Source organism: Tetranychus urticae, chromosome 2 (assembly GCF_039701765.1).
Source record: "Tetranychus urticae isolate SD_2017Ah chromosome 2, NJAU_TeUrti_SD_1.0, whole genome shotgun sequence".
NCBI lineage: Eukaryota > Metazoa > Arthropoda > Arachnida > Trombidiformes > Tetranychidae > Tetranychus > Tetranychus urticae.
Genome location: NC_142959.1, coordinates 26,046,752 through 26,072,305, shown reverse-complemented (window position 1 = coordinate 26,072,305; position 25,554 = coordinate 26,046,752). Strand labels below are relative to the sequence as shown.

At 32.0% G+C, this 25,554-nt stretch overlaps 5 protein-coding genes and 1 long non-coding RNA gene across 6 annotated transcripts; 4 read left to right on the top strand and 2 right to left on the bottom strand.

The window, feature by feature from the left end:
• Positions 1-664: 664 nt before the first annotated feature.
• ebi (transducin beta like ebi) lies at positions 665-3,069 on the bottom strand. The gene is made up of 3 exons (XM_015927289.3): positions 2,447-3,069; positions 1,158-2,347; positions 665-1,065 (listed from the first exon to the last, which is right to left on the bottom strand). Exons 1-3 carry the CDS (start codon positions 2,937-2,939, stop codon positions 1,027-1,029), a joined length of 1,722 nt encoding a protein of 573 aa, XP_015782775.1. The 5' UTR covers positions 2,940-3,069; the 3' UTR covers positions 665-1,026.
• A 228-nt stretch (positions 3,070-3,297) lies between these two features.
• LOC107360597 (F-box-like/WD repeat-containing protein TBL1X) lies at positions 3,298-5,962 on the top strand. Its single transcript, XM_015927288.3, has 3 exons — positions 3,298-4,134; positions 4,233-5,422; positions 5,499-5,962. Exons 1-3 carry the CDS (start codon positions 3,363-3,365, stop codon positions 5,523-5,525), a joined length of 1,989 nt encoding a protein of 662 aa, XP_015782774.2. The 5' UTR covers positions 3,298-3,362; the 3' UTR covers positions 5,526-5,962.
• Positions 5,963-6,433: 471 nt separating this feature from the next.
• On the top strand, positions 6,434-7,957 carry LOC107370713 (uncharacterized). The gene is made up of 3 exons (XR_001570688.3): positions 6,434-6,599; positions 6,673-7,087; positions 7,269-7,957. It is a non-coding gene; the product is annotated as an uncharacterized LOC107370713 (long non-coding RNA).
• Positions 7,958-8,207: 250 nt separating this feature from the next.
• On the top strand, positions 8,208-9,966 carry Uch-L5 (ubiquitin carboxy-terminal hydrolase L5). Its single transcript, XM_015938683.3, has 4 exons — positions 8,208-8,426; positions 8,666-8,729; positions 8,798-9,482; positions 9,564-9,966. Exons 1-4 carry the CDS (start codon positions 8,354-8,356, stop codon positions 9,711-9,713), a joined length of 972 nt encoding a protein of 323 aa, XP_015794169.1. The 5' UTR covers positions 8,208-8,353; the 3' UTR covers positions 9,714-9,966.
• A 246-nt stretch (positions 9,967-10,212) lies between these two features.
• On the bottom strand, positions 10,213-13,165 carry LOC107360719 (SH2 domain-containing protein 3C). Its single transcript, XM_015927437.3, has 3 exons — positions 12,916-13,165; positions 11,178-12,842; positions 10,213-11,092 (listed from the first exon to the last, which is right to left on the bottom strand). The coding sequence occupies exons 2-3, from the start codon at positions 12,753-12,755 to the stop codon at positions 10,796-10,798; spliced, it is 1,875 nt and encodes a 624-aa protein (XP_015782923.1). The 5' UTR covers positions 12,756-12,842; positions 12,916-13,165; the 3' UTR covers positions 10,213-10,795.
• An 8,008-nt stretch (positions 13,166-21,173) lies between these two features.
• On the top strand, positions 21,174-25,551 carry Tango9 (transport and golgi organization 9). Its single transcript, XM_015927076.3, has 3 exons — positions 21,174-21,627; positions 22,691-23,433; positions 24,544-25,551. The coding sequence occupies exons 1-3, from the start codon at positions 21,551-21,553 to the stop codon at positions 24,861-24,863; spliced, it is 1,140 nt and encodes a 379-aa protein (XP_015782562.1). The 5' UTR covers positions 21,174-21,550; the 3' UTR covers positions 24,864-25,551.
• The last annotated feature ends 3 nt before the right edge of the window (positions 25,552-25,554 follow it).

Sequence of the window (25,554 nt, the reverse complement as noted above, 5' to 3'; positions counted from 1 at the left end):
AAAAATATGAAGTCAAACTGGAACTGAAACTTGTTTTGACTGGCCATGTTGGATTTGGTAAACATTTAATCCTTTTAAAAACTTGCTCCAAGTGTCTTCAATATGTGCATGTATTTTGAGTCCAATCCCAGTCACGATAACATCTAATTTTCAAAGTCGAAAGAATTAGGTTTAAATAGAAAGTAAACAAAAACTTTATCCAAATCACACGAGCTGATAACTTTAAATGGTCTTTAACTAAATCAAGTCTAAATCTTATTTTTTATCTGACTTATTGGATTATCAACTTTTAATCCTTTAGAACATCGACTTAAATGTCTTTCACAGACAATTGTTTTCGTGAACTGTGAGTATACCACTCATTGTCAGTATTCAGTTTACCAGCTGAAGAAAGATTAAAAGATTGGTGAAACAGGTGAGAACTTTATTAGTTAAAGTTATTCTAGTTTCTCTAGTTAAGTTATTCTAATTATTCTAATCTTAATACTAGATTGTGAAAATGGAATTCAAGATATAATTAAATCTATTGTCCTTTTTGGTTTGCACTTTTCTTTATGTCATGCAAACTAACAAAACAATTGAATCATTAGTTAGATTCGGAATAGAAATCATTCCAAGATAATTCCATCAAAGTAACATAACACAAAAATCGTTCATAAGATCGTTTCATTGTGAAGCTAATTTATTAACTCATAATTAAATCACAGATCATATTAATATTATATTATAATACAACCGTTTCAGTAAAAATTCGGGACAATTTTTTTGCACTACATCCACCACTTTTCGTAACTCAACTTTTAATAACCGAAAAGTTTTTACTAATCGTATCCAAAAATGGTGGACAATATGGTGGATTAAAATGGCGGAAGCAAGTCCTTTTAAAAAGTGGTGGATGTGGTGGACAAAATGGTGAAAAAAGTGGTGAATAATGAAGTGGGGATGTGGTGCAAAAAAGTCTGTCCAAAAAATTGAAGTTTTGTCACAGTAAAGCGATGATTAAACGCATTGATGAAAAGTATAATATTATTGAGAAGGTAACCTCCTGAGATCCAATACAAAAACCTGTTACAGATATAAAAAAAGAGGGAATCAGTGAGTTGAAACTTAATGAAAAAAGGTTTCTTGCAAAGAGATATTGTCAATTTGAAACTTACGGATCCGTCACTAGCTGATGCTCCAACCTTATCACCTCTTTGATTCCAACACACTTCGAAAATTCCACCAGTTCCTTTATAAGAGTTAATTAATTGACCATTTGAAGTAGACCATATATGTACCCATTTGTCAAAAGATCCTGATGCCAAAAATTTACCATCAGGAGAAAATGCGACCGAATAAACAGGTTCGGAGTGTTTTGTTAAGTTATATAGACATAATCCTCTGTCAATTTCCCATAAACGGACAGTAGAATCGAAAGAGGCACTGGCTAATATTGTTGTGAAAGGCGACCACTTTATTGTGTAAATTTCTTTATTATGAGCTTGCAGATCGTGGATGCATTTGTCTTGTTTCATGGACCAAATTTTTAATGTCATGTCGTCTGAACAGGAGGCCAAAAAGTTACCTTGCGGATCCCATTTTATCGCATTAACTTCATTAGTGTGACCAGTGAATGTTTTAATAGGTTGACCCATTCCTAATTTACAAACATGAATACATTGATCAGTAGAACAAGAGGCGAATGATGTATTTGATTGCCAGTCTACATCTAGTGCTGGTGCATCATGAAAGGCGAATTGTTGAGTACATTGGCCAGTTGAAGCATCCCAAATGATCGTCGTTTTATCAACACCAGCGGATAAAATGTAATTTCCTTTTTTATTCCACTTCAGAGCAAAAATTGGTCCCTTATGTTGACCTAACGTGGAAGCCAGTCTTCCTTCCGTTGTCCAAATACGAGCGAAGCCGTCATAAGAACCGGTTGCCAATAATGTACCATCAGAGTTCCAATCTAATGATGTTACATCCTTATTAGATGGGACTTCAGCACCCCCTCTTTGGATACAATGTCTCAATACCATTTGATTTGCCACAGCGTTTGATTTATCATTAAGATTCCAGATTCTTGCTGTACTATCACCTGAACCTGATGCCAATAAATCTGAAGATGGATTCCATGCACAGATGAAAACTTCTGATTCATGACCTTTCAAGACTGTAACTCTTGAATTAGGAATTTCAACTAGGCCGTCTCCATTATTTAATGTCTCTTCGGGCAAAATACCGGTTCCAGGTTGAATATGTGAATTTCCTGAGGTTGGCGCTGAACTTGGAGTAGTGTCCATAGGTTGGGGTGCGTTAGATGAGTTTGAAGATGATAATGTCGGAGGTATTTGTTGATTAACTGTAAATAATAAATAAAATTGAGGGAAAATGAAATCAGAAATGTGGCAATTTGAGAAATTCAAAAAGAGACAATAAAGGAAAATAAGAATAAACATACCTGATGAAGCTGAAGTGGTAACTAATAATGAAGAAGAACCTTGTGGATCATTTGATTCGGTTTTTATCACTACCGGTGTTGACTTTGAAACGGAGGACGCTGTTGGTCCAGATTCAGTGGATCCACTTGCAACAATTGATGAAGAGTTATTGGATGAATTATTATTAGACACATTATTAGATGAACTATTATTATTTGAATTGGTTAGCTGTTGTTGTCTTTGTGGAACAATATCGGGTAAAACTGCATCAATAAGTGACAATGATTCAATATTCCTCTCAGTACCATCTTCGCCAATACTGATTTCTGCTTCAGTATACTGTAATCCTTTTTGAATTATATTCAACAAAGCTGATGGTGGAACAAGAGACCCATTGATATTGGATGAGTTTATATGTGATTCAATTCCAAACGTGTAAGCGGAATGTATGTAACCAGATTCTTGAAGGTATCGATAAACAAGGTAATTGACTTCATCACTACTAAAAGACATGATCTTAAACAGTGAATGTTGAATGAATGTTGACCAATACACAATGGCTAATTTAGAAATAAATCAACTAGAATGTTCTTGCTCCTTTAAACACTTTCACTTTGAAAACCTTAAAACCTTTTCAAGACTAGTAAAGTAGCCTTTGTTGTATCAACAGCCAAGAAAAGCTGTAAATCGATTCCTTTTCTAAGCGCGCATTTTTCAAATTTTTCCCCATTTGGAAAAAACAACAACTAACAAGCAATGGATAATTCTTCTCTATTGGTAAATTGATTGTGAAAAAATTAACAATTGTCAGCTTTAACGATAACGTCACCTTACATTTATTTTAAGCAATTTTCTCATTTTAATCCATGCTTTAATGACTTGTAAGGTCATCTTACTTATATTTTTTAATCGTGTTTACATTTACCGTATTAAATCATGTCTTTTATTAAAAGTGATGAAGTCAATTATCTTATTTATCGATACCTTCAGGAATCTGGTTTCATACATTCCGCCTTCATCTTTGCAAATGAATCACAGGTTACCTCGACCAATATCAATGGCTCACTTGTTCCAGCAGCAGCTTTATTGAATTTAATTCAAAAAGGATTACATTATATTGAAGCAGAAATTGGAATTGGTGAAGACGATAATCAAAAGAATATTGTTCAACTTTCTCTTATTGATGCAGTTTTACCCGACATTGTCCCTCAAAGACAGCGACAAATAGCCAATGCAAATAATAATAGTTCATCTGTCATCTGTTATGTGTCTAATAATAATTCATCCAATAACAATTCTTCAATTGTTGCAAGTGAACCCAATCAATCTGGACCAACAGTATCCCCAGTTTCAAAGTCGACACCCGGAGTGATAAAGACTAATAATCATACACCTAAGAGTTCATCCATTAACAAGTCGTCTAATGATTTACCTAACAATGTACCTAAAAATTTATTTAATAGTTCAGCGAGTAGTTCAAAACTAGATCATAATAACAATTCATCTAGCTATAATTTACGTAGCAATGGTTCATCTAACAACAATACATTGAATAATAGTTCATTTAATAATAATTCATCTAAAAATGATGCATCTAGTAACAATTTGCAGTCCTTCGTTTCAAAGCCAACACCAGAAGTGATTAAAACTGAATCCAATGGTCGAAAAGATTCATCTTCATTTTTAGTTGCCACTTCAGCTTCATCAGGTATGTTTATCCTTCGTTTCCTTTATTGTCACTTTTGCATTTCCCAATTTGATTGCCACATTTCTGATTTTATTTTCCCTCAATTTTATTATTTACAGTTAATCAACAAATACCTCCGACATTATCATCTTCAAACTCATCTAACGCACCCCAACCTATGGACACTACTCCAAGTTCAGCGCCAACTTCAGGAAATTCACATATTCAACCTGGAACCGGTATTTTGCCCGAAGAGACATTAAATAATGGAAATGGCCCAATTGAAATTCCTGATTCAAGAGTTAAAGTATTGAGAGGTCATGAAAAAGACGTCTTCAGCTGTGCATGGCACCCATCTTCAGATACATTAGCATCAGCTTCAGGTGATAGTACAGCCAGAATCTGGAATCTAAATCAACAGTCAGATTTTGAAGCGAATCAGATAGTATTTAGACATTATATTAAAAGAAATGGCGTTAAAAGTCCATCGCATGGAGATATAACATCACTAGAATGGAATCCCGATGGTAAATTACTGGCAACAGGTTCGCATGATTATATTGCCCGAATATGGAATGTTGAGAATCAACTAGTTCATGAGCTAAATGGTCACAGGGCACCCGTTTTGTCTGTCAAGTGGAATGAGAAAGGAAGTTACCTTTTAACAGCTAGTGAGGATAAAACAACTATTGTTTGGAGTGCTACGACTGGTAAAGCCGTTCAATATTACAAATGTCATACTAAATCAGTATTAGAAATAGATTGGAGATCAAATTCATCATTTGCTTCTTGCTCCTCCGATAAAACCATTCAGATACTAAAAGTAGGAGAGCCTTACCCTACTAAAACATTCAAGGGTCATACAGAGGACGTAAATTCGATAAAATGGGATCCTCATAAAACTTTTTTGGCTTCTTGTTCAGACGATCAGACAGTAAAAATTTGGACAACTAAACAACCAAGCTTTGTTAAAAATTTTCGTGGGCATGAGGCTTCAATTTTCACCGTGAAATGGTCACCTACTACAGCTAACATAGCCAGTGGCTCTTTCGATCACACTGTCCGTTTATGGGAACTTGAAAGAGGGTTGTGTTTACATACTTTACATAAACACACCGAGCCTATTTATTCAATTGCATTCTCTCCTGATGGTAAACTTATAGCATCAGGAGCACACGACAGTCATGTATATATATGGTGTACTAACAGTGGTCAATTAGTTAATTCTTTTGAAGCAACTGATGGAGTTTTCGAAGTGTGCTGGAATAAAAGCGGTGATAAACTTGGAGTAGCAGAAAGTCGTGGAAATGTAAGTTTTTATATTATCTTTTATATTATCTTTAGTTCTCTTCAATTTATTTTCCCTGTTTTTATATCTTCATCAGGTTTACGTATTGGATATGCGAAGATGATGACAAGAATAATCCTTTTTTTCATTTTAGATCATCTTATTAGCTTCTGTGATAATTTGCTCAACAATTGTGTTTTTATTTAAGCCAAAGAGTTCAATCTTGCAATATTCTATATCAATAATTTGTATTAACGGAAAAAAATGTAAAATCTTAATCTGGTTGTCAGCACAGCTATCAAAACAATCTTCAAATTTTAAATGCTCATTCTTTTTGCACAACTTTTCAATTGTAAACAATATTTTTAATCGCTTTTTCAGCGCGGTTATTAAATTTTCTGTACGCATAAAACCAGTCATCATTCAAAGAGCATCATCCATACACAACAATGTAAATTCTTAAATATTATTTAAATAATTTTTCTACTTTTATTAATATACAAAATCCAAAGCAATTTGTAATATTTTATAACGACATTAAAACGAAATTACATCAATTTACATTTTTTTTTCTTTGATAAGTTCAACAATCAATTATCTGAAAATATCATTTCTAAAGGTGTATCTGATTTCGAGCCTATCTCATAGCTCGTAGGAATATCCTCAGATTTTCCAAGATTTAAATTTAAATTTACGTGCAATTTGAAGTGATTTTTAACACATCAAAACGATAACGGCACTCAAATAATTTACACTCGTCTCTTGCTTTCAAAAAGAATAGATTCACTGATGCTGAAATCATCGTCGAGTTGGAATACGAATATAAATAAGTCTATCATATGTAACTATCAACTTAAAACTATTATATTTCTAACCTTATCAAGCTGATACAATTTGCACGCTGAATTCAGCGTATAATTAATTTTTTTCTGTAATCTTTTAATTTTTAACGCATTTTGAATTTAGCAGACTTAAAAAATTTGTTGAATTGTTCCTCAATAGGTGGCTCTTTGCAATGTTTTGAAATAAAAATTGAAAGTTTCAAAATGAAGTTAAAATTTCTTGAGAATTTTTCCGAACTTATAAAAAAATTAACTAAATCTGTGTTTCATTAATCTTACTATTCAACCAATTAAGTAACTTTTATTTTTCGTACTTATGATTACTATGCTGGTTGATTATCTTTTAACAACTAATGGTAAGTAATTTGTTTTTGCAATATATTGTATTATTATTGTTAATATTCTAATCATGATTTTTCGTCTTCTTAGCTTTTTACTCAACAGATCAAGAATCAAAGTCACGAGTGTCGCTTTAAATGTACTTAAGTAGCTTTCTTTATACCATAAGTTACAAGATCAAATGCTACTAAAAATCATTATCGAATACATTTGATGCTCAAATGAGCAGTATTTTATCACAGCCACAACCAAAAATTGTTGACAATGACCTGATAACCTTTAAACTGTGCCTGTGCACCTGTTCAAACTTGCTCAATTTCAGCTGATTATTTCATCATCCAATGATCTGAATTCAGACTAATGCAGACAGCAGACTGTCTGCATTATTCTTGTTAGCTAATTTCAGACACCAAAAATGATTCAACTTGGAGCAAGCTGCTTGATATTAAGCACTCCGATCTCGAATTTTCATAATACCTGTCATTTGTCATTTTCGGATTATTACGTAAGTTAACCATTATTATAATTTTATGCAATTTTGAACAACTACCGTTCCTCATTTCCATATTAAAAGCATTATGGAAGTGATTTAAAGTTGTCCTAAAACAATAAAATTCACTTCACTTTCAGTATATTAAGTTTGTCAGCTGAAATTTTATGAATTTTAACATCTTCCTTCTTTTCAGGTTATCAGTGGATAAATAATGGCGATTATTAGGCAGAAAAAGTCAGCATGTACAATGCACTGAACAAATGTAATAACCGTCTCTGGTCAAATTAACAAACAAAAGGACTGCTTTCAACTCAATTTGGGAAGATTTTCATATTCATCTGCAGACAACGAAAATAAAATTCAATCCAAAGCATTACAATCTAAATCTTGATGGGAATCAAAAATCAAACTGTTCTTTGCACAAAAAAGTTCTATATGTTTTCAACGAACCTTTCATATTGATGGTTTTGCAATTAACAAACAGTCTCGCAGTTCAAAAATTTTTGACTTAAAGTTATATTTGTCCATTACAGTATAATAAAGAAGATCGTTAACAATTGACGTAGATTAAAATAAAATAAAGTTAAATATTTCAAGTGCAAACGGTCAACATGACAAACTGCTTCACAACCACAAAAAAATAATAGTGATTGACTCGAAAGAATACCAGACATTTCGATTCATATTTCGGTAGTTGAGTCATTTAGTCAATGTAGAGTTCACAATCAACTTTGATCAGATAGCTTAATTAGTAAGCTTGTTCATACCCATTGATGCTTTGGCTCCAATATTTGATCATGGCTGTGACTAGACTTTTTTTCAAACAAATTTTGTACAAAAGCGCATTTAGCATTTTAATAAAAAATAGCTTTATCTTATTCACATTAAGTCGATATTAATTTTACTAAACGGGCAAAACTGGGAACATAAAATTTTAGAAAATTATTAAGGAGATAATAATATAAAAATTTATTGATTTATTTCTGATGGAAAAAGATTTATAACAATTTATTTTTAGTTAAATCAGTTTTTAAATTACAATTTGTAAACATTCAGTTTTCTAGTTAAACGATAGATCGGTTTCTTCCGATATATTGCTGCTTAGCTCTTTTTTCCGAGATTAGTAATCACTTTTGATGAAAATTTTGCTCAGAAAATTATCTTATTGTTTCCTTAGCTTTTTAAATTGTTATTGATTGATCTAACCATCAATCTAAATTATAATTCTTTTCAGTCTTCCTTATTGAATGATCTGTTCTTCAATTTAACAATTTCATCATGGCATCTGCAGGAGATTGGTGTCTAATTGAAAGTGATCCAGGAGTTTTCACTGAACTAATAAGAAGCTTTGGTAAGTTAAATGCGACCCTTTCTTTGTTTAATCTTAAAAATTATTTCTGTAGAATGATCCTAAAATTTGAATGTTCACTCCATCCGAATTTGGAAATGTTTATTCTTAGCTTACTTCTATTTGTGTTTCATTTGGTTCTTTAACTCTAGATTTTTACCAACTGAACTCCACGCTGATTTGTAATTTCTGTTTGAATTTGAATGTTTGTTTTCATTAACTTATCTTATCTGTCATTTCAGGTGTTACCGGTATCCAAGTCGAAGAATTATGGAGTTTAAATGAGGATAATTTCGAACCACTCAAGTAATTAAAACATTAGTAGTAATATTTCTTCATGCAGATTACTGATACTATATCATTTATATTTACAGACCTATTCATGGACTTATTTTCTTATTTAAATGGTTACCTGGAGAGGAGCCTTCTGGTAGCATTGTACGAGACTCTAGATTGGAAAAAATGTTCTTTGCTAAACAAGTTATCAACAATGCATGTGCTACACAAGCTATTTTGAGTGTTCTACTAAATTGCAGTCACTCAGATGTTAGTCTGGGAGAAACTCTATCTGAATTTCGTGAGTTCAGCTCTTCATTCGATCCTGCTATGAAAGGACTTGCCTTAAGCAACTGTGACAAAATTCGGGAAGTTCATAATTCATTTGCTCGTCAACAAATGTTTGAATTTGACTTTAAATCATCATCAAAAGATGAAGATGTTTTTCACTTTGTGGCATATATACCATTTGAAGGAAGGCTGTATGAACTTGATGGTTTAAAAGATGGCCCAATCGATTTAGGTGTTATCCCTGAAGGATCTGAATGGACTGATGTTGCTAAACCTGTGATTGAAAAGCGAATTCAAAAGTATAGTGAGGGCGAGATACATTTCAATTTACTCGCACTTATTAGTGATCGAAAGATGCTTTATGATCGTCAACTGGAAGATCTTCATAAGCAGTTAGCGGAACCCAATGCTGATTCTGATACAATAAATATTAAAATTAGTCAGCTTAAGATACAAATTGAAGAGGAAGAAGTGAAAATGAGACGTTATAAGGTGATTATAATTTTTTGTTATTTATTTGTTCCACGCTTACGTTTTCTAATTTGAATATTTTTTTCTTGCTCATCATTGTAGATTGAAAACATCCGTCGAAAGCACAACTATTTGCCATTGATTGTTGAAGTACTAAAAGCTTTGGCTCAAGAAGGAAAATTAAGTAATCTAGTTACTAAAGCTAAAGAAAAAAGTAGTGCTACAAAGAAAATTAAAGAGGAAGCTAAATAAAGTTCTTCTGGATTTCTTTTTAAGAAATTTCGAGTTTGGAATTACAATTTTCTTTAAAATTTTGCAGTTTCTTCTGTTGGTTATCAACAATTTCTTGTAAACAATTGCTAATTTAAATGTTCAAAATTGCATTCATTAGTTTAAATTGTCCCTAAATGATTCCATCATGATGATGAATGGTTGCAAAAGAGATTCTTAAATTTTTTACTATGCAAAAGTTCATAAAAACTATTAATAGTATATTTGAATTTAATCGCTTGTTTTATAAATCATTCAATTTCTTGAACGTAATTCAGGAGTTTATAAACATTTTGATGAACAAATCGTCATAACGTCATTATAATAATACATTACTTACTTTAAAAATGCCTATTTATAATAGGCATCCGCGGAAGCATCAACAGGAACCAATAGATTAGAAGGTTCAGAAAAATCGTATTGATTCCGAAGTTTAAGATTTTCACAATTTATTCAATAATTCTAGTATGTGCGCATTTAATTATTTTAATAATGAATCATTTTATTGCTTGAGTTTAATGCAGAACATCTAGGAAACAAAACGTCGACTAGAAAAGAAAACTTGCGAAAAAAATTTTAGCTTGTAGCTATAATTACCATTTAAACTAATATTTATTTATAGTTATAATAGTAAACAATTGAGAATGGAAAATGTCAGTACTTTTCAATTTTCTCAGCATAAAAGATTGATTAAAATTTAGAGAAATTCGTGAAAAATGTCCAAGACAATAAGAAATGGATAGTTTAAATTACATGACTAACAAAACGAGTTACACTTAAATTAATGCAATAAAATATTGATAATAAACTTGTACAAATGCATTAAAAAGAGCATGGCTCTGAATTGATCTCAATTTTAGTAAAATCTGCTTAATATGTATAATTTAGCAGTAGGCAGTATTTTGATTATAAAACTTGTACTAGTTGAACAGTTAAAACATTGATTAGTCGATTATTCGTTGCGAATCTCTAAAAGCTCTTTGTCTATAAGTTATTTTGGATGCAGTGCCAATTTAAGTAGATAACGCAACTATGCGTTATTGTTTCTGCGGATTGTACTAGAGCTAATCAAATTCACATTTTTGAGATAAAAGATTCAATAATTGGTCAAATTTATCATAACGTTGAGTTGCATCAACATTGGATCCTTTGGTTCCCCACAAGAAACGCCGATGAAATTCGGTTCGAAACATGTCTACTAATAAATCTTCTAAGACAACGTCTTCGTACAAAATTTTGCGATTCCTTTTGAATAAAGAACATTGTGAAACAATTTGTCTACAATAGTCGAGGTGAAAATAAATTGTTTCAAGACCATAATCGGTGCCAATCTTTTCCACTTCCAGATCAAGGGACAAATTCTGTAAATTAGTAAACAAAAAAGGTAGCATTCAAACCATGGAGTAAAATTGAAAAATTCAGGCTTTAAGTTTTTTTGCAACTCACCTTAAAAGCATCTAGTGAATCAATTGAATTGGGTTCACCAGATTTAAGTAAAGATGAGTAACGGTGAATTATTTCAACGGAAGGCCAAATGTAAGGGAAGGTTGTATTTGGAGCAATTGGTTCTTTACATTCATTCATCCCTTTTAAAACAGGCTTCATTTTTGATTCAAAAGTGACAGCGCTTTGAGTATGTAATTGTCTTAACGCTAACCAAGTTCGCTTCAAACGGACAATCATAGGTAACAACAACGTTCGCATGATTATGGCAAAAGTCATTAGGTTACCTAGTCCAGTTTTACATTCGAAACCAATTTGTATCCATTTATCTAGGATGGCTGCTCGTTCCCTTTCAGACTGGCAAGTTAACACAGAAGTTGCTATAAAATATTGGAAACATTTGATTCTATCTAAAAAATCCTGCCTATATTTATCACCTTGGGGCAGAATAAGTAATTCAAGGCCAGATTTAACACCCATTCCAAGGTCACATGAATCTTCAACATGGTAGATAAACTCAAGATCAGATTGAGTAACATGATTTGCCAGTAAACGAGCTCCAGTATCAAGAAGTGTACTTCTGATCTTATTCATGGCACTACCATCTAACGGTTTATTATTTTTTGGTAATAAATAAGTATGAAAGTTGATTGGATTAATTCGTGAAGATGAATAATTTGCTGAAATGATGTAAGATGAATAATCCTCTTTACTACCAGCTGATCGACTATCAGAGTAATCGGAGAAATAAGCAAAATCCTCAGATTCTCGTTTTCTCATGTAATCTTGGTAGACTTCGGCATTGGCATAGACGGGTTCGTTTTTAGATATTTCACGTTCTTGACTGATTGTTGGACCATTTTGCAAACTTGGTTGATTCAATCTATCAGAATATGTCATCACTGACGGTGTAATTGAGCCTGATCTATTGGAAAAGGTTGAGGAAGATGATGATAATGTAGAGATAGAAGATGACGATAGAAACCCAGGGATTGATCTCATTATGGGTTTTTGATACCTGTTAAGGGATTCAATTGATGAACGTGAATCACTTCGAATAGGTAGTCGAGAATCAAGAGTCAGAGATGATAATTGTGCGATAGTTGACATAGTCAGCTGGTCTTCCATTGGTTGATCAATACTTTGGGTTCCTTGAGAGTCATTACTAAGAGGCACTGTTCGAGCAACTGGTATTGAAATGAGAGCTCCAGATGATAATGAAATAGGTTTACGATTACAAACGCTAAATGTTATTAATCCAGATACAGTGTCAAATGGTTCATCTTCAAAAGAGTATTGGATTCTATCTGGGAAACCGACAGCAAAAGGAGGAAGTACTTGTCGATTGATCACAAAATGAAAAATTGATCCATTCCAGCGACAAGTCAAAACATATTCACCCTGTTTGGTAGATGAATCACGAACTAGAAAGGAACCTTCATCAATGACCAAAGACTCAGCTGTGTCCCTTTCAATATTACCATGGTACCAAGCATGAGATCGAAGATCACTTGAATCAAGACTTAATTCCCATTCGAGAAGAGCTTTTGATGCATCTTTGTCAAGTTTATTGCTAAACATTGCGAGAATAGCAGTTCCTTCCAATTTTATTAAAATTCACTTCAAATAGATTCTACGGGAAAATATTTCATTAGATCGACACAGCTCCTGAAAATAAAACAATGTTCAACAAAAATGAGTAAAATATTAAATAAAAAAACAATTGAATGAGCTAAATTACCTGAAACCAAATCGAAAATTTCACGAAAATTGATAAAACTGGTGTTAAAAAATAACAAAGATGATGTGACTTTACTCCACGAGGATATTGGCAAGATGATAAAGATCATTCTTGCCCAAATGCTTCTGACTCCATAGATGGTTTTTAACCTTTCAAATTATCTGATTAACCATCAGTTGATTAGATCAGTGGTGTTGATCAATGTCCACAAACAGAAGAAGACAATCTTTACTCCTAATGTTTACCAATCGTACATCGATTATCGAAATAGTATAAACATCGATAAATCATATATATTTTGTCCAACTTTTAAATATTTTGTTTTCACAATTAACTATTTGAAAAAATAATGCCTTTACGCTGTTGAATTCACAACTTAAACTTAAGAGGAAATCAATTTAAGGTCACACTCGTTGACATACAGAGTCAGTAAATCATTGTAAACTTACCATTTGCCTTATGAATGTGATAGTAACATCATTCTCAGGCAAGGCATAAGATCATCGCAGCTTTCATTATTATTTGAGATCTAAGCTATCATTTAAGCTCTGAGTAAATAAATTGAAAGGTTAAACTATCGCCATATTTATAATATTTGCAATATATAAAGTCAATACAATTTTGGGTTGATACTAAAAAGACACAATACAATTGTCACATTATGCACAAATTGACACAAAAAATGGCTAAAAATTAATTTCTTTCAAATTTTGACTTTATTGTTTTGTAGGGACATGAAAACTGAGTCCACTAATGCTTTGAAAAAATTTGTCTGATCGCTAGTTTTCGAGAAAATCGAGGTCAAAGTTGAAACTTCGATCGCCTTTTGTGCAACTATGGAAGCAGATTTTTTAATGAAATTCATTTAGCAGATGTAACTTTTGATGGGCAACCAGAAAATGCACACATTTTGAGAAATAAAATTTTCTATTTTCTTAACAACAGATAAGTTCGATCTTTAGTTAACACGACCGCATTCTATAACCGTAATAATTAGAGAGCTGAAATTTATGATTGGTCAATAAAAATCGTCGGTACACTTCATGGATTGAATAATTTCTTCAATTCATCAACAGCTCTCTTGATTTAGCCCATTTACCGAAAAAGTTTGAACCTCAATATTTCGAGAATGGCATCGGCTACAACCATCATTCTTCGACCAAACTTTAGATTGCACTATTGAATATAACATAGCAAACCTACAAAACTTAAGGATTAGTCTATTATTTACCGTTAATATCATAGATCCTAGATAAAGACAAAAACCTTTTTCAATTCATTCCAACCATTAACCCAATTATCATATTTATACACAAATGGCAAAAACGGTTAAAAATAAATCTCTTAAAATTTTTTCCTCTGTTGGTTTGTAGAGACATAAAAACTGCGTCCATTTGTGCGATTGTAAAATTTGTCTGACCGATAGTTTTCGAGAAAATCGAGGTTAAAGTTAAAACTTCGATCGCCTTTTGTAAAATGAACATGAAATTCATTTTTCTGATGTAACTTTGCAAAACCAACAAAAAATGCACTTATTTTGTGAATTAAAAATCTCTATTTTCTTTGAAAGAGATCACTTCGATTTTGACCAATTGATCAACAGTTCTCTCGATTTCGACCATTTACCTTAAAACTTTGAACATCAATATTTCGTGAATGCAAATCTTTAACACATAAGAATTTGTGTGTAAGAAAACATTTAACTTCATAAATCAAGCTAAAATCTGACAAAAGTAGTAAAACAATACTAAAACTTATTTTGTAGGATTCTGTAATAATAGGACCTTGCAGGAATAATTTAAAATTTGATTATATTATTGCCCATAATGCAAACTATTATTCGGTCGAAGAATAATGGACGTAGGTTAACCCCTATATCAACAGAAAACATGTTTGGAATCGTTAACTCTTATGGTCACAGAAAACAATCGGTTCAACTGAAAAGCTCAATTACCCATTTTATTTTGAACAAAAAGTTTTAATTAGCGAAATAAGTACGTTTTGTAGTTGCTCATCTAACAATACATCAGTGCAATAAGTATCGGGAAAATACATGCTTCCATTATTGTACAAAAGGTGATCGAAGTTTCAACTTTCAATTCGATTTTCTCCAAAATTATCGATCAGAGACATCTTGAAATCGCATAAATGGCTTCAGTTCTGATCTCCCTACAAACGGACACAGGCTTAATTCGCGAGAAATCAATTTTTATCCGTTTTTCGCCCAATTTGTCTTTCAGTATTTGTGTAAACCATCAAACTTTATAAAGTAAGCTCAAACCTCAAATCTTTCTCATTTATGAACAAGTTTACACAAATGCTGAAATACAAATGGGAATAAGAGGGTAAAAATTGATTTCTTTCAAATTTAGGCTCTGGCTGTTTGTAGCCACATAAAAACGGAATCCATTTGTACGATTTATAAGTTTCTCTGATCAATGGCTTTCGAGAAAATCAAGGTCAAAGTTTAAACTTCGATTGCCTTTTGTGCAATAATGGAAGCAGATATTTTTATGATACTTGTTTTGGTGATGTATCTTTTAATGGCCAACCAAAAAATGTACTTATTTTGAGAAATAAAACTCTCGGTTCAAAATAAAACAGATAAGTTCGGTTTTTCTTTAAGGCGACTTTATTCTATGACGGAAAGTTTTAGCGAGTTCAAACATGTTATTGGTCGATAAAAGTTGTTGATACATATCATGGGTCGAATAACTTTTTCAATTATTCAACAGTTCTCTTAATATTGGCCATTTACCCAAAAACTTTAAATATCAATATTTCGAGAATGGCATCACCTACGTCCATTAATCTTTGACCAAACAATAGACTGCATTATGGGCTATAATATAATGTGGCTGAGTAGCGAAGAAATACGAGCTAATTCATCTAATAATGAATACTCTTCGAAAGATTTCTTCAGTATAACATTTGTGTTTGAGAAACCACTTAACTTTATTAATGAAGCTCAAATGGTCTAACATAAGTAAAACAATGTTACAACTTATTGTATTTTGTAAGATCTTTCGGTGACAGGAATCTTTTAGGAGTCATCTAATGCTTGAGTATATTATAGCTCATAATGCAGTTTATGTTTGGTCAAAGAATGAAGGATGTAGGTGATGCCATTCTCGAAATATTGATGTACAAAGTTTTTAGGTAAATGGCAGATATCACGAGAACTATTGTTAATTTGGAAAAGTTATTGCACCCATGATGTATACCAATAATTTTTATCGACCAATAACATGTTTCAGCTCGCTGAGACTTTTGGTCATTGAATGCTGTCGCTGTAAAGAAAAATCGCACTGATCTGTTTTATTTTGAACCGAGAGTTTTATTTCCCAAAATAAGCACATTTCATGGTAGACCATCAAAATATACATCAATGCAATGAAGTTTCATGAAAATATCTGCTTCCATTATTGTACAAAAGGCAATCGAAGTTTAAACTTTGACCTTGATTTTCTCGAAAGCCATTGATCAGAGAAACTTATAAATCGCACAAATGGGTTCTGTTCTTATGTGGCTACGAATAATCAGAGTCTAAATTTGAAATAAATCAATTTTTACCCTTTTATTCCCATTTGTATTTCAGCATTTGTGTAAACTTGTTCATAAATGAGAAAGATTTGAGGTTTGAGCTTACTTCATAAAGTTTAATGGTTTACACAAATACTGAAAGACAAATTGAGCGCAAAACGGATAGAAATGGATTTCTCGCAAATTTAACCTGTGTCCGTTTGCAGGGTTTGCTATCTGAATCCATGAGTGCGATTCAAAAGTTTCTCTCATCGACAGTTTTCGAGGAAATCGAACTCAAAGTTATAACTTCGATTGCCTTTTGTGCAATAATGGCAGCAGATTTTTTCATTAAACTTCATTTTTGTAATGTAATTTTTGATGGACAACCAGAAAATGCACATATTTCAAGAAGTAAAACTTTCGTTTCGAAATGAAACGGATAAGTGCGATTTTCAGTTAAACCGACTTCTTTCTATGACCGTAAAAGTTAGCGATTCGAAACATATTTTCTGTCGATAAAAGCTGTTGGTAAACATCATGACTCGAATACTTCTTTCAGTTTACCAACATCTCTCTCGATATTGGCCATTTACCTAAAAACTTTGAACATCAATATTTTGAGAATGGCATCATCTATGTCCATTATTCTTCCGTCAAACAATAGACTACATCATGGGCTGTAATATAATCAAATATTAAATTATTCCTAAAAGATTCCTATCATTAAAAGACCCTACAAATATGTTTTAGCATTGCTTTACTTCAATTGTCAGATTTTAGCTTGTTTTATCAAGTTAAATGTTTTCCTACACACAAATCTTATGTGTTAGAAGGATTTGCATTATAAAATGAATCAGCTCGGATTTTATACGATATTTAGTCATATTATTTCATAGTCCATTATGCAATCTAATGTCTGGTCAATGAATAATGGACGTAGGTTATGCCATTCTCGAAATATTAAGTTTCAAACTTTTTGGGTAAATGGCCAATATCGAGAGAATTGTTGATAAATTGAAAAAAAAATTCCATCTATGATATGTACCAATAAGTTTCATTTACAGATTATGAGTTTTAGCTCGCTGAGACGCTCATTGAATGCAGTCGTCAAAGTTTTTAGGTAAATGGTCAAAATCAAGAGAACCGTTAATGAATCGAAAAAAGTTTTCAAACCATAATCAACAATTTTTATTGACTGATATAAGGTTTCAGCTTTCTAAAACTTACGGTCATAAAATGCAGTCGGTTCAACTAAAAATCGAACTTCACTGTTTTAAACAAAAAAGAAATTTTTCATTCACAAAATAAGTGGCAAATCAATTTTTACCCGTTTTTGCTCATTTGCGTCAATTTGAGAATTAAGTGGCAATAGTGTTGATTGTTTCTTTTGAGTAACAACCGTTCTCAATCCTTCTGTTGTGTATGAATTGAAAAAAGTTTTGTCGTTTTCTAAGGTATGACTGGTAAAGTTTGACCATAATTTTTACAATCTTTCATGGCGGCTCAACGAGTCGACAGATTTGCACAAAATCAGACTTAATTTAACGGAAATTTTCTTGGCTTCCATTTGATATGCGTTTTAATCAGTTTTAACTCTCTATTTGTCCAGTATGGGTCTTAGTGATAGTGATAGTCCTAAATTAATATTTTTTTTTGTCAGCGACCGCACAGGGTAAAGTTTTTACGAATGATTAGAGCAATTGCAGCATAGTGATACCAACTCGAGGTCAGTCTACAGGGTTGGTGTAAGGGTCGGAAATCAAAAAACTGTAATAACTTCAATAAATGAGACCGTGAACCGACGTAGATGACACAACAAAGTTTTGAGCGTTTTAACGACTAAAGGAAGGACTAAACGGCTATCAACGATAATTGGCGGTCGCTGACAGCAAAATTCGACATTTCCTTGCCCTATTGCCAGGAATAATTAAAAAAGTCTGGTATTGAGGCCTGCGAAAAAATTCTAACACCCAAATCATGTACGCTTTACTGTCAAACTTTACCAGTCATACCTTAGGATCTTGTTTCAGTGTTTGATTCGGTATTAATGCCGCATAAAAATACTATTAACGATGCATTATGGACTAAACTTTTAGTTTCCTAAACTTGGATTTATTTTTTGCAGTTTAGGATTAGAAAATCAGAATTAAAAGAAAACTTAATCAACTAATTTCATGTCTTTTTCATAGACTATGTGCGCTGTCAAAGCTTTTTCGAGGGCTATTGAATAGTATCTGATGGTGTTACATGATTAACTAGTAGATTACAGGTTTCAACAATATTGCAAAGACAAAACTGTCTGGAAATATTAACTATGAGCCAAAATTTTGGTAAAATAAGTTACGATACTGCACATGATGAAATAAAATCTCCCAGACTGATTTTTAGACAAAAATCAATGTCTGCAACAAATTCAATTGTTACATCAACAAGTTATTTCTTTTTCTCACTTGCAACGTATTTTTTTAAAGATCATCAACAACTGAATCAGATACAACAATTGCACCAGTTATGTTTCTTGATGAATCAGATGAAACCGATCATGCTTACAATATCTTCAAGATCATTCAAGGCTTATCTTTTCAACAAGAAAATGCATGTAAATAAGAAGAAATGAGTTTTATTATTGCAGATCCACGAGATTTACTCCAATTTAGGAAGCCAATTTAGTGTTGCTTTTGTAAACAGAATGATAACAATTTCAACTGTGAAAACCAATTAAAATCACGATTAAACTACCAAACCTTGAACACATAATACTGTGATTTATTAATTGTGAGCCAAACAGCAAAACATGTTATCAACTGAGACACCATGAGGTTTATTTTGCCAACAAAAAACCAATCTATTAAAAGCTTAATATTTTGTTTTTGCTTTATCATTATGTCTAGGTAAGCGTTAAAGATTGAAAGGTTTTATTGGAATCGTCTCCTAATGATGATTAACTGCTTCAAAATCAGGGAAGACTCAGATATATTGAAGATGATTCAAGACTGGAAAAGTTGATTAAGTGTTAAACAGCTAACAGCTACAATTTCAATATTATATCAAGTCGTCTAAAGAACGTGAAATCTCATTGTTTGCAATCTTATGATATAAATACTTTACACTCAAGACTAATCAACAAGTTCACACTCAGCAAACTTGTTGATTGATTTTATTCTTTGAAACAATCAAATTTCTAAATTCTTACTAAATTCATTTCATTAAATTAAATCAGTGCTAAATGCGAGGCAATACAAAAAACAAAAAACAACTGCACTGGAATGTATATTTCACATTTACTTTCAATGAGCCCAGCCCGTGGCTTTCATTCAGATATTATTATCACAGTTGTATTAAATTAAAATACGTAAAACAGCTAATAGTGATTATCAGATTGTCGAGTTTAAAGTACGATTAATTTGATTGAAAGATAAACAATCCTAATTGAACTACTTTGCTACACAGTCCAACAGGCAGATAGGCATTTTGGTTTGAAGTAACATTTTAACCTATCAAAATTATGATCACAATTGATTGATTAGTTACACATTTGTGGTTTTATAATCAACCTAAATGGAGTTTCAAGTTAAAAAATAATTAACCAAAAAGGTTCAACAATTTACTAAACCTTAACATTTGGTTAAATTGAGCAAGGCTTGCTTTCAAGATTACCCATTTTATTTCTGGTTTTTGGGTTCACGGAAAGTGAAAACTGGTTAATCTCAACACTTAAATCCGTATAGCAGTTTAGTACGGAAAATATGTTCCCATTTTAATAAGGATTGAATCAGCAATGATTAATACTTTAATAAAAAAAGTGTTGATTGTTACAATTTAACCAATCTTTAAAAGTAACTACCTTGAAAGATTTGATCATTTGATTTGCCTTTTTTTGCTGGGCTAAGGAAATATCATTTTGTATTGTGTCAAATAATTAACTTGTTAATGCTTGACGGTCTGATATTAATTTGTTTAATCAGCATTAATCTAATTGGGTTTCGTCAAGTTATCAATTGACAACCTTTAACAGACTCTCATCTTAATCAAACATCCATACACATCCTTACCTGCCTTATTAACCCTCTAACCTAATCACTATGAAAGGTCTCCTAGAATCTCATGATTAACAGCAATTTAAGTCTACCCAATTAATCACTGATATTAACAATCAAAACGCCCATTACACATATTTAGATGATTCCTATCTCTGTGACTATCACCAGCTGATTAATCAAATTGAATCCACATGAAGCACAATTTTAAAGTTGAACCAGAAAATTTTAGGTTTATTTGTCAGATCTGTTCAAAACAAGAGTACCGGTTCATCAAGATACAACAATATACATGAAAATTTAAATAATTAATGAAATTTGCTAATTATAAACACAAGACAACTAGTAATTAGTAAAAAGATATCTTTATTTACATGAATCTGGTCAAACTTACACTTAGGGCGTTTATGTACAAGTTTACCGCATCGGTATATCGATATCTCTATCAGTATCTGTATCTTAACTCTAGGTTTTTTATTTCCATTTGATTGATCCAGTTAAATATCCGATTGTTGTTTCTAATTAATTTATATCAATCAATATCAACCAGTTTAAATGTAGTTTTTGAAACAACCAACTATCTAAGGATCAGATCATCCAGCTTTCATCATCTCTCACTTTGTGGCTCTTTGTTTTCCTCTCCTCTCCCTAAACAAGTCTCTCTCTCTTAACATCACTTTAAGTTAAAACATTTTGTTCTCTGGTAACATCATTTTTATCCAACAACCACGCTGTATAAATGAACTTGTCATCATCATCACCATTAATATTACTATCATCATCATCTTTAATTTTCACATTAGTTACACCAATAGTTGAAAAAATAATTGTAAATCATAGTTTATTCTTGTAATAGACATTTTAGTGAAGCTGACGGATAATATGTGTGTACATATGTAAAGTGTTTCTCCAACAACTTTCTGCTGCTGTTTCCTTTCACTTTTGCTTTGCTTTCTTTATCTTTTTCCCTGTTGTTCAACAGTATTTTTGTTTTACTTTTTAATTTAAATCTGTTCCTGCAAGCCATTTTTGTAATTAGTTGAGTATCACAAGGTGATTCAATTGTTAACACAATGGCGTTCACTGCATATCAAACTTTTCTAGCAGTGGTTATGGTTGTCACTGGTTCACTAAATACTCTTGCAACAAAGTAAGTTGAACAAAAAAAAGTCAATCTTCTACTTTTGGATTCAGGTTTACTCTTGTGTGTTTTGTGTGCCTTTTTCAAAGCCAAATGGCAAAATTATTGCAAACTTGGCTATTATAAATGAACCTTTTTCCTTTACATGTCCTGATCATGAATAATGAACGCCCACAGAATTTATTGCTAATAGTGTCAACTAATCATCATTAATAATCAAGCTACAAGTTTAAAGGAAAAGAAATGTGTTTACCTTTCAACTATTTCACTAATAGCTTCGATATAATTGTGATAATTTGCATTTTAAACTGTTACACATTTCAACAATAAAATTAGCTCAATGACTCTTAGTACTACCAAGCATGATACTAATGAACACACAACAGATGCATTAGTGGTTTGATAATATGGTGTGAGTTTAGATCAGTAATAAACTGATGATGTGGATTCGTTTTGTAGACATTTTTTCACCAAACTTGAAGCTGTAATAACATTTATGATCAATTTTGCAATTGAAATTATTTTCTCAATCAGTTAATCTGAAAATTAATCTGACACTGAAAACGATTCAATAATTTCCGGGCAATGAAAGCAAACATTCAATTAGTCGTCTACTAGATGTTGAAACCATATAGTTGAGAGTATCGCTTATGGACACTTGAAAATTACATGGTATAATAAGACCAATTGTGAGCTAAGAATTGAGTAAATGATAATGATTGAAATGATAATGGCTATAAGAAAAAGAGAAAAATGCAAAAAAAAGTCTTGAGAGGTTTTCGAGCTGTCGGGGTTAAAGAGGACTGAACCACTTGAAATGACTTCATGAGATAAACAGACATTGTTGAGACTCATATTTCATCAATTATGTTGACTTTAGTGAAGAAGTGAAAACTTTCACTGCAATTAACTGAGGCCTACTATTACAGCATGAAAAATAAACAGACGATAAAGAGCAAAAGTTCAAGATATGGAGAAGATAGATTTGAAGAAACGTTTCATTGCAAAATATTGCGATATGTTACACATTACATTATCTTAACTAATATACATTTTTTTTATTTTATCTTAGATGGGCTGATCGAAGTCATTCGCCTGGTCGAGATGGAGTTGACCGTGAATTTAACCATCCATATGTCCAAGCACTGGGAATGTTTCTCGGTGAACTTAGTTGTCTTCTTGGGTTTAAAATTCTTTACGTTTATTATACACGAAAGGATTACACCGAAGACCAATTGCCTCCGTCGATATCTGGAAACCGTAATTTTAGGAGATCCGTTTTTGCTTTACCTGCGTTATGTGATCTACTCGCTACTTCCACTATGTATGTTGGACTCAATTTAACGTACGCCTCGAGTTTCCAAATGTTGAGAGGTTCTTTAATAATTTTCACTGCCATCATGTCAGTCGTCTTTCTCAAGCGTAAACTCAAGCCCTATGAATACCTTGGTATTGCTTTTGTCATCTCTGGATTGACCATTGTTGGTGTTTCTGATATGCTTTCCTCTGGTACCTCTACAAAAAACACGGATCACATTATTATCGGTGATGTTCTCATCATTTTGGCTCAAATTGTTACCGCAGCTCAAATGGTGTTGGAGGAAAAATTTGTCAACTCTCAGCGTGTTTCACCTCTCCAGGTTGTTGGTTGGGAAGGTTTCTTTGGATTCACAACTATGGCCGTCTTATTAGTACCAATGTATTTCATTAAAGTTGGAAATGGTGTCTTTAATAACCCTGAAGGACAAATTGAAGATGCTATTGATGCCTGGTATCAAATTAAAAACAATTGGCAAGTTGCTTGTGGTTTCTCAGGTAATTATCATTTTGGTAACCAGAAAAAAACCAATTTTTGCATACGAGTTAACCAAATAATTCCTACCGATTTCATGTTTGATAAGCTTGATACAACAGCCATAAGATAATTTATCAAACTTGATAATTGAGTTTGTTCATTGATCGATCTGATTCTCAATTCAGACTCAACTCAATTTATGATTTGTTTTGATAACTGAAGCAGCTATAAAAAGACTCACTATTTCCTGGTTATTTTCAAATAACAATATGATACCAATTTTTACCTTTACTGTTTTTACAAGCCAATAGTTGCCATGAACTCGAAAAGATTCTCAACAATTAATTTAAATTTCACTAGAATTGCTTGATTGTTTGCACGTGAAGCAGCCTCATGGTTTTCACATGTTTCAATTAATCAACGAGCGGGTAAAGAAACTCAATTCTATAGCTTTAACTTTCCATTCAATTGAGCGATGAGCAATCCATGAACGATTATTTTTTTTCTGTTAAAGTCATTAAAGGAATCTTTCCATTTACCTTTGTTGGATTGAAGATTAAATTATAGTTTTTTTCAGCAAATTTTCCCCTTCTATTATTGAGCTTGATTTCACCAAAAGAAGTTGATTTATGTTAGAAAAATTAGTGGCTATTAATATTAACTTTGATCATAACTCTCTAATAGCCTAATGGTTGCTATTTGCAACTACATAAGAATCAATTAGATTAGATTAAATGGCAACTAAAAGTTCCCCTTCAACATCTTATGGCTAGACTTAATTTATTACTATTAAAGGGCAATCCGCTCAGTTCGATCGAAACAGACGGGAAAATGTAACGTAATTAAACAACTTTACTGATAAAACATTAAATATCAGGTCACTTAGATTAGGAAAATTAATCTTGGTGAATTGATATTAGCAAATGTTAAATATATTAAATAATTTGCCATTTATCTATCTAAACAAAGTAAATCGCACATCTCTCATGACATCAGGAAATTTGAGTAACGAGAATTGAAAATGATAAAATGTCTAAGATCAATGATTAGTTAAATTGATTGAATGGGAGTTAATTTGTTGTCTGACAAAAATTTTAATGTTAAATTGTTTCTTCTTTTTTCTATTACAGGAACAATAATCTCAATTGCTTTTTTCAATTTTGCTGGAGTCTCCGTAACCAAACAAATCTCTGCCACAACCCGAACCGTGTTAGATTCAATTCGAACCATTGTCATTAAAATTGCTGGTGTTGCCCTTGGTTGGGAAAAGGTTGATGGAATTCAATTAGGAGGATTTGCTTTATTATTAATTGGAATGTTCTTATACAATGATGTTCTCATTCGCCCAGCTTATCTTAAATTGAGAGGTCAACGAAATCGAACCAATTATGAAGAATCAGACAAGAATAACGAGGAAAACCGAGAATACACTGAGCCAATCATGCAATGATTTCCAACAATCAAGCAACTACAGATCCATTCTCAGCATAGAAACAAATTTATTTACATTGAAAATTGGAATAGGAATTAGAGACTTGAAAAGATACAAAGAAAGAGATGAATGATGAATACAAAGGATTCCATAATTCACTGAACTTTTTAAAGAAAGCCTTACACGTGATTTAATCGCCAATTACACCATAATCATTGAATCGAATCAACATTTTTATATCTTTAAATACCCTTGAAATTGTGAATGAAAGATGACAGTTTTATTGCCATTCCCAGTTAAACGAACCTTAAATGTTTTAACTTTTTTGTCTTGTTAGATCATCCTTCTCGAATTATTTTTCATTGTTAATTGCTAAGTCCAATCATTTATGAATATTTACATTAACTAAATTAACTATTAATGAATATCATGTAATATAATATGAAGTGAGGATAAATGGACACAAATCTATGTGAGCTTGCTAAAATTGATTGCCTTGGAAGTACTCTTACAATTTAATGATTTATGCCAATTCTTACTAATCATTCATTAAGCATATCCAATCTAATCAGAAGATTTTCATTTCTTTTTTCTATCACCAAATCTGTTCAACTGAACAATAATTTTAAATGCTATATTATTAATTGTGAAACTTATGAAACATTCAAGTAAAAACACAACAAAACACTGTCATTAATTTAAATAATTT

Coding starts and splice junctions, on each gene's coding strand:
- ebi (XM_015927289.3), bottom strand. CDS start 2,939: ATGTCTTTTAGTAGTGATGAAGTCAATTACCTTGTTTATCGATACCTT. Junction 2,348..2,446: donor TACCACTTCAGCTTCATCAG/GTATGTTTATTC, acceptor TATTATTTACAG/TTAATCAACAAATACCTCCG. Junction 1,066..1,157: donor CATCAGCTAGTGACGGATCC/GTAAGTTTCAAA, acceptor TATCTGTAACAG/GTTTTTGTATTGGATCTCAG.
- LOC107360597 (XM_015927288.3), top strand. CDS start 3,363: ATGTCTTTTATTAAAAGTGATGAAGTCAATTATCTTATTTATCGATAC. Junction 4,135..4,232: donor TGCCACTTCAGCTTCATCAG/GTATGTTTATCC, acceptor TATTATTTACAG/TTAATCAACAAATACCTCCG. Junction 5,423..5,498: donor TAGCAGAAAGTCGTGGAAAT/GTAAGTTTTTAT, acceptor TATCTTCATCAG/GTTTACGTATTGGATATGCG.
- Uch-L5 (XM_015938683.3), top strand. CDS start 8,354: ATGGCATCTGCAGGAGATTGGTGTCTAATTGAAAGTGATCCAGGAGTT. Junction 8,427..8,665: donor TGAACTAATAAGAAGCTTTG/GTAAGTTAAATG, acceptor CTGTCATTTCAG/GTGTTACCGGTATCCAAGTC. Junction 8,730..8,797: donor GATAATTTCGAACCACTCAA/GTAATTAAAACA, acceptor TTATATTTACAG/ACCTATTCATGGACTTATTT.
- LOC107360719 (XM_015927437.3), bottom strand. CDS start 12,755: ATGTTTAGCAATAAACTTGACAAAGATGCATCAAAAGCTCTTCTCGAA. Junction 11,093..11,177: donor ATTCACTAGATGCTTTTAAG/GTGAGTTGCAAA, acceptor ACTAATTTACAG/AATTTGTCCCTTGATCTGGA.
- Tango9 (XM_015927076.3), top strand. CDS start 21,551: ATGGCGTTCACTGCATATCAAACTTTTCTAGCAGTGGTTATGGTTGTC. Junction 21,628..22,690: donor CTAAATACTCTTGCAACAAA/GTAAGTTGAACA, acceptor ATTTTATCTTAG/ATGGGCTGATCGAAGTCATT. Junction 23,434..24,543: donor AGTTGCTTGTGGTTTCTCAG/GTAATTATCATT, acceptor TTTCTATTACAG/GAACAATAATCTCAATTGCT.